Source organism: Hyla sarda, chromosome 3, assembly GCF_029499605.1.
Source record: "Hyla sarda isolate aHylSar1 chromosome 3, aHylSar1.hap1, whole genome shotgun sequence".
In the NCBI taxonomy this organism is placed as follows: Eukaryota; Metazoa; Chordata; class Amphibia; order Anura; family Hylidae; genus Hyla; species Hyla sarda.
The window spans coordinates 400,783,015-400,795,771 of NC_079191.1; the positions used below are offsets into that span (position 1 = coordinate 400,783,015).

At 44.2% G+C, this 12,757-nt stretch overlaps 1 protein-coding gene across 2 annotated transcripts in view; it reads left to right on the forward strand.

Moving 5' to 3' along the window:
- Positions 1-12,522, forward strand: part of STPG4 (sperm-tail PG-rich repeat containing 4) — a 109,641-nt gene extending 97,119 nt beyond the window's left edge. For both annotated transcript variants that reach the window (XM_056568092.1, XM_056568091.1), the window contains exon 7: positions 11,779-12,522. In XM_056568092.1, the coding sequence (XP_056424067.1) occupies positions 11,779-11,895 (117 nt within the window). In that variant the 3' untranslated portion in view covers positions 11,896-12,522. The remainder of the gene's footprint in view (positions 1-11,778) is intronic.
- The last annotated feature ends 235 nt before the right edge of the window (positions 12,523-12,757 follow it).

A 12,757-nucleotide genomic window follows, 5' to 3' on the forward strand; every position in this document is an offset into this window, starting at 1 on the left:
AGAAAGTTCAACAGATTTGTAAATTACTTCTATTTAAAAATATTAATCCTTCCAGTACTTATCAGCTGCTGTATGCCCTAAAGGAAGTTCTTTTCTTTTTTCATTTGCTTTCTGTCTGACCACGGTGCTCTCGGCTGACACCGCTGTTCATTTTAGGAACTGTCCAGAGCAGGAGCAAATCCCCATAGCAAATCTATCCTGCTCTGGACAGTTCTTGACATGGACAGAGGTGTCAGCAGAGAGCACTGTGGTCAGACAGAAAGGAAATTCAAAAAGAAAAGAACTTCTGCTGGAGCATTGAAAAGCTGAAAAGTACTGGAAGGATTAAGAAGTAATAGAAGTAATTTACAAATCTGTTTAACTTTCTAACACCAGTTGATTTAGAAAAAAAAATGTTTTCTAGTGAAGTACCCCTTTAAATGAGTATGTGTAAGTAGTGTTTTCCACGCAGTGTATCTCCAGCTGTTGCAAAACTACAACCCCCAGCATGCCCGGACAGCCTTTGGCTGTCCGGGCATGCTGGGAGTTGTAGTTTTGAAACAGCTGCAGACATGCTGTTTGGAAAACACCAGTAAGGGTGCGTTCACACCACGATTTTGTTATACAGTTTCATAAAAAAAAAACGTATGCAACCATACAGAAAACCGAGCCCATAGAATTCCCATTCAAAACCGTATGCACCATAATGTATACGGTTGTCTCCGTTTTATTCAAACCATGCGGTTTTTAACTTTTTTTTTTCTGGACAGAAAACCATGGCCTACCACGGTTTTTTGTCCGGGTGAAAAACTGTATTAAACCGTATACGTTTTTTTTTTTTTTTTTAACATGGGAGTCAATGGGAACCGTACAGAACTGTATGTGTGTACGGTTCCATCCGGTTTTCACCATACGGTTTTTGGCTTTGCTCAGTTTGTTTTCTTGGAATTTCAATCAAACAAGTGAAACTTTGTTCATAATGGAGGGAAAAGTTCACAACGTATACGTTTTTTTCTTAAAAAACGGATGCAAACTGACATCATTTTTCAAACCGTATACGGTTTTCAACCATATACGGATTAAAATTCAATCACCAAAATTAGAGATGAGCGAACTTACAGTAAATTCGATTTGTCACGAACTTCTCGGCTCGGCAGTTGATGACTTTTCCTGCATAAATTAGTTCAGCCTTCAAGTGCTGCGGTGGGCTGGAAAAGGTGGATACAGTCCTAGGAAAGAGTCTCCTAGGACTGTATCCACCTTTTCCAGCCCAAGGGAGCACCTGAAAGCTGAACTAATTTATGCAGGAAAAGTCATCAACTGCCGAGCCGAGAAGTTCGTGACGAATCGAATTTACTGTAAGTTCGCTCATCTCTAGTCAGTGCATTGTGTTGGGGACCTTAAATAGCGACGTGACTGGCAGTCGTCTGGATCGGAGGAAGTGCATTTGGTGGGCCGCCAACATTTCGGGACTAGTTTACATAGAGTGGCCTTTATGCAGCAACTGGGTTTAGTGGCACTGGAGACTGACAGCTGTTTTATTATCAGGTGCTAAGCCATTAGAGAAGCTGCAAATTACACATTTCCTCTGTCTGCCGACAAGCAAACAGGTTGTATGCCCTCTTAAAAATGATAGACTCTCATAAAGGCTTCTGTCCTTCTCCCGGTTACACGCCCCCTTAAATTCTCTCCTACGTTTACAATTTTTGCCTGTTTCTTTATATGAGTTATTTTAACTCTCACTCCACTGTAATGTTATTATTTCTTAGGTGCCAAAGACTATTTTGCAAAGAACAAAGTTAGTTGTTTCCTAACAATTTTGTTAAAAAAAATAACTATTTTTTATATTGTTAGAGAATAGTGTCGAGGTTCTTGTGCACGCCTTCTGCTTACCTGTTTTGGCTGATGTGGCATGCATGTGATTTGGAATTGATAGTAAAACCAGAGTTTTCATTCTGCCCACGTTTTCCATGAATTCACTGGCTTTATATTCTCTTGCACATTTTTTGCCTGCTTCTTTATGTGAGTTATTTTAACTCTCGCTTCACTGTAATGTTATTATTTTGAGCCCTACTATTTCTTATGTGCCAAATACTATTTAGCAAAGAACAAGATTAGTTGTTTCCTAACAATTCTGTTAAAAAAGAACTTAGATTTTTTTTTTTATATATATATTATTACAGAATAGTGTCGAGGTTCTTGTGCATGCCTTCTGCTTACATGTTTTAGCTGATGTGGCATGCATGTGATTTGTGATTCATAGTAAAACCAGAATTGTCATTCTGTCTACATTTCCCATGAATCTGCTGGCTTTATATTCTCTTGCACGTTTACAATTTTTGCCTGTTTCTTTATTGGAGTTTTGTTAACTCTCGCTCCACTGTAATGTTATCATTTTGAGTCATACTAATTCTTATGTGCCAAATACGATTTTGCAAAAAACAAGATAGTTGTTTCCTAACAATTTTGTTAAAGAAGAACTCAGAATTTATGTATATATCTTTTTTATTATTATTATTTTTATTACAGAATAGTGTTGAGGTTCTTGTGCATGCCTTCTGTTTACCTATTTTTGCTGATGTGGCATTCATGTGATTTGTGATTCATAGTAAAACCAGAGTTTTCATTCTGCCTACATTTCCCATGAATCTGCTGGCTTTATTTTCTCTTCCCCATTTACAATTTATGCCTGTTCCTTTATGTGTTATTTTAACTCTAGTTCCTACTATTTCTTTTTTGCCAAATATTATTTTGCAGATAGTTGTTTCCAGGTATTTTACAACTTTTTTTTTTTTTTTTTTTTTTGCATATACAGCATACACTATTATTACAGTATAGTGTAGAGGTTCTTGTGCATGTCTTCTGCCTACCTGTTTTAGCTAATGTGGCATGAAAGAGATTTAAGACATGTTGTTTGTGATTCAGAGCAAAACTGGAGTTGTCATTCTGTCTACTTTTCCCATGAATCTTCTGGCTTTGCAAAAAAGGAGGGATGGGTTTATTCCCTAATGAGGCCAACCTTATCTTCTGCTAGCATTGACCAGAAGCCTAAACATAGTTATAAAATTCATAAGGTTAAAAAAAGTTCAACGTATATCCCTAATGCAGGGGCGTAACTATAGGGGGGTGCAGAGGTAGCAGTCATGAGAGGCCCCAAGGCACCTTTGCCCCATAAGAAGACATCAGTAGTATAAATGACACATAGTAGAAATGAGACCCTGTTACAGATTTTGCATTGGGGCCCATAAGCTACAAGCTAAGCCTCTGCCCTATTGTGCCCCTACTGTGTTGATCCAGAGAAAGACAAAAAAAAACCTTATGAAGCTCATGTCCATTGCCCAATGACAGAGGAAAAATTCCCTCCTTACTCCACTATATGGTGATTAGAATAAATCCCTGAGCTGAGACTGATAAGTGGGTTGGTGTAAGTTCACGCTCCATCTAGTTTTGATGCATTTTTTATTTTTTTAAGTGAGTTTTTTTTTCAGAATAATATTACCAAGAGGCAAAAGTGGTTTGACCTATAATCACAAGTTTTATGAAGATTTGAAGTCTTTAGTCCGTCTTCACATGTAAAATTGTTCCTGCTATTTTCGCACATTTATTTTTTATTATTTTTTTGCCTCATAATTTTGTAGGGTTGTCCACTCACAAACAAATAATTGGTCTATAATTTTAATGGTTGGTTTATTTGAACTGTGAGAGATAGATTAAAAACATTATGAATTGATTTGCATTTTGAAATAATTATTTCCTATCCTATCAATCAGAAAGAATTTTGGCTCCCAGGGGCCTTTTTACAGGTAACCAGCCTAGATTAGGAGCACTCAATTAAAGGGAGTGCTCCTTGTCTCATCTTGTTACCTGTATAAAAGGCAACTGTCCACAGAAGCAAACAATCAATCAGATTCCAAACTCTTCACCATGGCCAAGACCAAAGAGATGTCCAAGGATGTCAGGGACCGCATTGTAGACCAACACAAGGCTGGAATGGGCTACAAAACCATCGCCAAGCAGCTTGGGGAAACGTTTACAACAGTTGGTGCGATTATTCACAAATGGAAGAAACATGAAATAACCACCAATCTCCCTTGGGGTCGGGGGCTCATTGGAGTTTTAATGATCATGAGAACGGTGAGAAATCAGCCCAGAACTATACAGGAAGATCTTGTCAATGATCTCAAGGCAGCTGGGACCATAGTCACCGAGAAAACAATTGGTAACACAATACACCGTGAAGGACGGAAGTCCTACAGCGCCCGCAAGGTCCCTCTGCTCAAGAAATCACATGTACAGGTTGGTCTGAAGTTTAACAATGAACATCTGTATGATTCAGAGGTTCATTCAGGCTCTTTACCTTGTTCATGAGGCCATAATGTCAGGTCTCTTTGGGCACTGCTGCTGCTTTTAAATAACTCAGATCTTTAAATCTTATTCAACCTGCAAACAGAAAACCTGAACCAACACCCTATGAGTCATAAAAGAGAAGGGACAGGTGCAGCAGCAAATTAGACAAGGGCTGTGACCTGTCAGGTATGAATGCATTTATTTATATAGTGTTAGTATCCAAGCACATCACCGCCGCCGCGCACAACTACTCCTCACAACGCAGGACAGAGAGCGACATTCAATGGAGGCAAAACAAAGGTGCAGCATCAAATGCCTCACCAGTAACAACCATTACCTATAGACTAGGGCTCTCCAGTTATTAGTACCGTATATACTCGAGTATAAGCCGAGTTTTTCAGCACGGTTTTTCGTGCTGAAAACACCCCCCTTGGCTTATACTCGAGTGAACTCTCCGCCCTCAGTGGTCTTCAACCTGTGGACCTCCAGAGGTTTCAAAACTACTACTCCCAGCAAGCCCGGGCAGCCATCGGCTGTCCGGGCTTGCTGGGAGTTGTAGTTTCGAAACCTCTGGAGGTCCGCAGGTTGAAGACCACTGCGGCCTTCGACATCATCCAGCCCCCCCCCCCCCCCTTTAGTTCTGTACTCACCTCCGCTCGGCGGGACGTTAGGGTGCGCTGGTCCGGTGCTGCAGGACTGTCCGGTGGGGAGGTCATCCGGTGGGATAGTGGTTCCAGGCTGCCATCTTCACCGGGGGGCCTCTTCTCCGCGCTTCGGGCCCAGCCCCGGAATAGTCACGTTGCCTTGATGACGACGCAGAGGGACGTTCATTACCAGCGTCCCTCTGCGTTATCGTCAAGGCAACGCCTCTATTCCGGGCTCAAAGCCCATTAATGTAATATACACTGATCAGCCATAACATCAAAAACTAATATTGTGTAAGTCTCCTCATGCTGCTGAAGCAGTTCTGATCCAGAAGGCCTGGACTTCTCAAGATGTCAGTAACAGACTTTAAGTACTGTAAGTTGCTTTGTTGTATTAAAGTAGTACTCTGCCCCTAGACATGTTATTCCCTATTCAAATGATAGGGTATAACATGTCTGATTGTGGGAGGTCGTTGGGACCCCTTGCGATCCCCGGGCCGGCGCTGCTGCATTCATGAACACGGAAGCCATCACACCCCCTCTCATAGTCATAAATAGAGGGGGCTGGCGTGAAGTCACGAACGCAGCAGTGCCAGCCCAGGGATCGCGAGGGGTCCCAGTGATCCCTCCTGGTGATCAGACATGTTATACCCTATACTTTGGTTAGGGGATAACATATCTAGGGGCAGAGTACTCCTTTAAGATCTAGAGAATTTGGAGGACAAGTCACCAACTTGAACTCTTTATAATGTTCCTGTTGCCATTTAGTAAAGTTACCCATTAAACTGCACTGCTCTCTATCCTTGTTCTTCTATCCCCAGTGACCCAGTTACATCTGCACTACCATATCATCCAGGACTCTATCAGTTACCATTGGCCGGGCAGTGTATGTGATTGTGCCTTGGGTCCCAAAATCATGTGGATGTTACTGTGACATGTACCACCTACCTAAACATTGTACAGACCAAGTACCCCCCCCCCCCCCACACACACACACACAAACACACACATTCCAGTAAGCATGGACATGCTTACCAAGGATCTGTGCTTGTGTTGGTGGTAAATGGCCGTGTCCTGTGTCCCCCATCATGCTGCTGGCTTGTTTATGTGTACTGGCTAATCCCTGTTTCTGTAGCTTACCTTAGACTACAATCCCCAGGATCCCTTGTTTCTAGGTGGTAGGTGACTTAATCTCCCTTCCACACATCAGCCACCCCGCCCATTGCCGCACAGCTAAATTCCCTTTCATATGTGGTGTGCATAAAACTACAATTTCCTGCAGCTCTATGGAGAATGATCTCCCACCCGGCGGTCGCTCCACTCATTGAAGCACAGACAGGCTGCCTTTGAACACCGGACTTTTGATATTGTCTCAGGCCGCACTGCAACCTTAGAAAGGCCCGAGACAACACTCATTTTGTATGCTGCTAAAAATAAACATTGGGGCAATGATTACATAAGAATTTAGAGACCAGCCATCAAACACAGGTACAGACACTATATTATGAACTATACAAAGTTTACAAATCCCTGTAGCAGAGTCAAATAAAAAAAATCTCGGAATATCCCTTTAAGGAACATGACAATGATATCATGCTACTAACTTGGCTTCCAAGTTGCCAAGATGTCAATGGATCAAACAAGTAGGATCCATCGAGGCCGCACCTCACAACTTACATGATCTAAAGGATTTGCTGCTACGTTTTGTATTCGATCAGTAACAGACGTGGCAGTGAGTAGGTGACAGGTTACGTGTCTCATGGCAGTATCCGTAAGTTAAAATAATGCTCATAATGGACAATGTACTGAGCAAAAAGGCTTCAGGTCTTAGTCATCAGCTAAGCCTTTTACATGCTGCCGAAAACAATGGCAGAAATAACCAGATGAATGCACTTGTCAATCGAGTTTAGACCTAATGTTTGTTCAGCAACAACACATAAACATAAAGCCTTTGGAGAAAATGTCCATAGAGACGGAGACAACTAATAGCCTGCTCTGTAGAGACGTGAGCCCGAGTGGTCTGGATGGTGGTCTGTAGATCATCCATATTGAGCAAGAAGACTCAGTTACGAGGATCAACAGGCAGTGATGTCTCTGCTGACAAGCTGGCATGGAATGAGCCCGTGAATTCGGCCCAGCCATAATAAGTTCCTCCTCATTAGCAGATGGGTATTCAGGCAGCGCAGAGGCTAACATGTTAATCCCTCAGCTGTCTGAAAACTTAGCAACAACCAGCAGCAATGTGTACAAGCAATCTGACAAGGGTAGACAATGTGATCATGTTTTCTGGGCAAACAGCGGAAGAGAAAGATTTAGGCTTCAGAACTAGAACAGTGAGAAAAAAATTAAACTCATAAAAAAAAAAAATAGAAAATCAAAGGATCTTAATAAAATGTCCAAAAACATTTAAAAAGGAAATACTCCATAATGAAACTGTAAAAACAGATTTTTAGAAATTTTTGCTAATTTATTAAAAAGAACAACAAAAATTTCCCATAAATGTAATGGGGCCTCTCATTTCTAATTTTCTGCACCTTGATCGGGGTCACTTGTGGTAGATTCAGATGACTGGGCAGGATTTAGGAAGACACAGCCCCGTCTATATAAGGTCTCATGGATATGATGGCATATGATGTCATATCCAAGTGATATCCCATTACTAACTATAGTGGGCTAGTACTATGGGCTGGTATTGTTGTGGACAGCTTTGCTAAATAGTAAAGAAAAGGCCACAGTTTAAAACAATTTGACAACCTTGTCTAGTTCCCATATAGATCATAAACAATAGAGTTGAGCGACCTGAAAGTTGGCTTGCTGGTTTCACCGAATTTTCGAAAAGTGTTCAGCTAACAGCAACTTAACCACTGAAAAGGTTAAGTTGCGCTGCTGCACAGCGCAGCTTAAAGGGGAACGTCAGTGGGGAAAAAAAATATGTTTTCACATCAATTGGTGCCAGAAACTTAAACAGATTTGTAAATTACTTCTATTTAAAAATCTTAACCCTTCCAGTACTTATCAGTTGATGTATGCTCCAGATATACTACGGAGAAATTTGTGAAGTTCTTTCCAGTCTTACCACAGTGCTCTCTGTTGACACGTCTGTCAGTGTCAGAAAATGTCCAGAGCAGGAAAAGTTTTCTAGGGGCTAATGCTTCTAATCTGGACAGTTCCTGACACGGACAGAGGTGTCAGCAGAGAGCACTGTTGTCAGACTGAAAATAACTGCACAATTTTCTCTGTAGTATACAGCAGCTGATAAGAACTGGAAGGGTTAAAAATTGTAAACAGAAGTAATTTACAAATCTGTTTAACTTTCTGGCACCAGTTGATTTGGAAACATTTGTTTTGTACTTGTTTACCCCGGAGTTTCCCTTTAATTTTTTTGACACAGTAAACCAACAAATCAGCTGGTTTACTGTAACACCTTGCTGGGCTGAGTGCTATATGGCTGTATAATGTATACTGTGACAAGAGTCATATTTACCATCTCGTCGCTGGTCTTGTTCAGCCACTCTTCTTGTGTAGCCCTGCCTCTAGCGAGGACATCACGAGTGGGCAGAGCTACATATGAAGAGGTCAGAACCAGTGACTAGATGGTTGGTATCACTCTCTTCACTGTATACATTATACAGCCATATTAAAGGGGTTGTGCGCTGCCCTGCAGTTCGGAGCTCCGCTCACAGCGTCCGGAAGTTCATTACTCCGAACGCTGTGTGCAGGCTTCTGTGTTCGCAGCCGCCGGGCGTCACGTCACGCCCGGCCCCTGCGTGACGTCTCGCCCGACCCCTCATGACGTCACGCCCACCCCCTCAACGAAAGTCTATGGGAAGGGGGCGTGACAGCTGCGAACACAGAAGCCTGCACACAGCGTTCGGAGTAATGAACTTCCGGACGCTGTGAGCGGAGCTCCGAACTGCAGGGCAGCGCACAACCCCTTTAATGGCTATATAATGTATACACAATCCTCCCTAAGGAGTTAACTAGTGCTTCTCAGCACTAATTACCTCCTTCCTTGCTTGGCTTAGTTAGACTTATGGCTACGGCAGCACAACTCCACCCAGACATTTCCAGGTTTGTACGAGACAGACCTGACAATGTTCGAAAGTTTGCCAAGTCACAAACCCAACGAGTGGCGACCAAACAGCTGGGTGGCGACCACGGAGCCGGAGTATGGTGACGTCATGACTCCTCCCCCGTGTGACGTCACCCCCTGCCCCCGCTATGCAAGTCTATGGGAGGGGGCGTGACGGCTGTCACGCCCCCTCCCATAGACTTGCATAGCGGGGGCGGAGGGTGACATCACGATACTCCGGCCCCGTGGTCGCCACCCGGCTGTTTGTGAGCTGGCACCGTGGCTTGCAGCTCAAACAGGTGTGTGGCGAACACAAGATTGCGGGGGTCCCCAGCGACGGGATCCCCACAGTGAGACATCTTATCCCCTATCCTTTGGAATGGGGATAAGATGTCTCAGGGCCGGAGTACCCCTTTAACTTTGATAGCCGATCCCTGGTGATCCCAGCAAAGCAACATTCTGTGATCATCCTATAACAGGGAGACCCATATTACAAGAAGAGATGGAATCCACTCGTACATTAATAAAATCTAAAAAGGTCAAAGGGCCAAACTTGAAATGAAGTAGGACAGACAAGAAGGCTGTACCTCGACCTTTGTTGTACTTTCGACCGATATAGAGAGAACACGTAACAATTCATGTCACACAGGAACCACATTTGCTTTATCACATTATCCAGAGAAGGGGAAAAGTTGCTATTTTTATTTTACCTCTGATCATCTCCACCAGTGTCAGCCAAGGAGCTGAATTTCTCAAAGGGAATTTATTTCCAGCACATGGCTTCATTGCCCTCAGTATTAGTTGTTATTACATAGTAGTACATTGAAGGAGAACGAGAGACAGCGCCAAATATAGTCTTCTCCTTTGGTGACTCACTCTCCTGGGTATCATTAGTTACTTAAAGGAAAGCTGCGCTTCCACTTCTCGTGTGTCGCTTTAAGCATTGGGGAAAGTGTTAGGAAAATGTGAACAGTAATGGTGAGTGACAGGTTAACCTGAGAAAAAGGGGGTGTACAGATGTTTTCGTAAAAGCCATAATACTTGGTGCTATTATTATATAGGGCTGGCATGTTATCTTTAAAGGGGTACTCCGGCGTGAAGACATCTCATCCCCTATCCAAAGGATAGGGGATAAGATGCCTGATCGCGGGGGTCCCGCCACTGGGGACCCCCGTGATCTTGCACGCAGCACCCCGTTATAATCAGTCCTCGGAGCATGTTCGCTCCGGGTCTGATTACTGGCGATCACGGGTGCCGGAGCATTGTGACGCTCCGCCCCCTCAATGCAAGCCTATGGGAGGGGGCGTGACAGCTGTCATGCCCCCTCCCATAGGCTTGCATTGAGGGGGTGGAGGGGGTGTGACAGGGGGGGGCGTGACAGTTCCTGACATGGACAGAGGTATCAGCAGAGAGCACTGTAGTCAGACAGAAAAGAACAACTCAACTTTCTGTTAAGCCTACAGCAGCTGATAAGTACTGGAAGGATTAAGATTTTTTTTTAAATAGAAGTAATTTACAAATCTGTTTAACTTTCTGGAGCCAGTTGATATGACATTTTTTTTCCCACCGGAGTACCATCCGGGCATGCTGGGAGTTGTAGTTTTGCAACATCTGGAGGTCCACAATTTGAAGACCACGGATATAGGGTATAAAGTAAACGAAACAGATTAGGCAACCTAAAGGAGTGCAACATCCAAAGTCATTTAGGGAAATTTTGACTAGCAACCAATCAGATCGCTTCTTTCATTATTAAAAAGGCCAGTGAAAAATACAAGGAGCAATCTGATTGGTTGCCATGGGCAACTACACCACTCTGCCTCTACACAGGTGTTGATAAATCTCCCCAAATTTTTTTTCTACATTTACTGTGCAGTTGCAGTTTTCCTCTCCCACAAGGTTAAAGGGTTACTCTGTCCCTAGACATAAGATGTCTGATCGCCGGGGTTCCACTGTTGGGATCCCCGTGATCTCCCTGCTGCACCCGGCATTTGTTTAGAGTGCCGGGTGCAGCGCCGGAGGCTCGTGACGTCACGGCCACGCCCGCTTGTGACGTCACGCCAACGCCCCCTCAATGCAAGTCTATGGAAGGGGGCGTGGCAGACATCACGCCCCTTCCCATAGACTTGCTTTGAGGGGGCGTGACAGTGGCGTCACGAGCCTCCTCCCCCGCATCGCCAGTCATCCGGCTCCATGCTCCATGCACCGGATGTCTGGGATGCCGCAGCGGCGGGACCCCCGGGATCAGATGACTTATCCCCTATCCTTTGCATAGGGGATAAGATGTCTAGGGGAGGAGTAACCCTTTATGGTGGGAAGATCCAGATTCTCGCTAGTATGTAATAAATGAGCAGTAACTAATTGTACTTCATAGGAACTGGACAACTAAAAACTGAGATAATAGAAAAACAATAATAAAGAAGATAAAGCTGTACTGCAAACCCTTAGACGTAGCAGAAATCTGAATTACATAACATAATGGAAGAGCTTCTGTTTAGGTGTTCCCGAATCCGAGTACGGTACATAAGGCGAGGACCAATGCTGCAAAGCCTGCAGCAAAACATTAAAAGCCAGAGAGGAAACAATGTACTCTATCATGGGAACTAATGAAACTCATCTCTAGTCACTTAATTAAGCCTGGCTAGAGCCACATGTTCTCCAGATCTCTGTGCTTTCTCAAGCGTTTTGTGCTGCTGTTCGGATCACTTAACTCAAATTTTCTTTCTCTTCTTATTTTAGAAAACTCCCGGCCCAGGAACGTATGATCCAATGAGACAGTTACCAAAACAGCCACCCACGGTTGCCAAAATGGGTCGCGAGCACGGCCTTTTCTTCCGTAATTCATTTGACTTTTAGAATGTGAATCATGGAGAATAATTAGAGATCTTCTTCCTTCTGCTAAACTGACTCTCCTGCTAAAATGCCAAGGCACTATGTATATACCAGTCTAAAGCTGGCAGAACGTATGACAAGTGATGCCCCGAATGTACTTGGTCAGTCTAAATGTTGAGATGTTATTCCCTGAGCTTCTTCTACACATCCATGTTGACGGGGTTGTCCCATCAGGACATTGTAACTCTATCAGCCATAGTGAACAGCCACTGACAATGCAGCGGCTTTCGCTATGGTTGCATTGAACCATACATGTTTTACATAGATGACTATAGAGTGACCCCCCCCCCTCCCCCCGACATACGATCATCGCATGTTGAAGGCAGCATCAACATACGATGTCGTATTTGTATGTCGGGGCCATCGCATAAACGGCTATCCGGCAGTGCAGACTGCTTCAGCTGCCACCGGATAGCCGTTTACGGTGCCCTGTGTCGTCCGCTGACGATCACTTACCTGTCCTCGGGGCTCCGGCGCGTTCTCTTCGGAATCCCTGCATCATCGGTGCTCTCGTTCGTCATCATCACGTCGCTGCACACACCGACCCGTCATCCAATAGGTGCGTAACGATGTGATGGCGGCGATGGAGAGAGAGGACACCCCTAGGGACGAGGCGACAGCAATGGAAGGCGACATCCAGGGCAGCGGTGACGAGCGGTGACGGTCCGGAGCGGCGGGAACACGTGAGTATAACCTCCAATACCAGTGGTCTTTAACCTGCGGACCTCCAGATGTTGCAAAACTACAACTCCCAGCATGCCCGGACAGCCGTTGGCTGTCCGGGCATGCTGGGTGTTGTAGTTTTGCAACATCTGGAGGTCCGCAG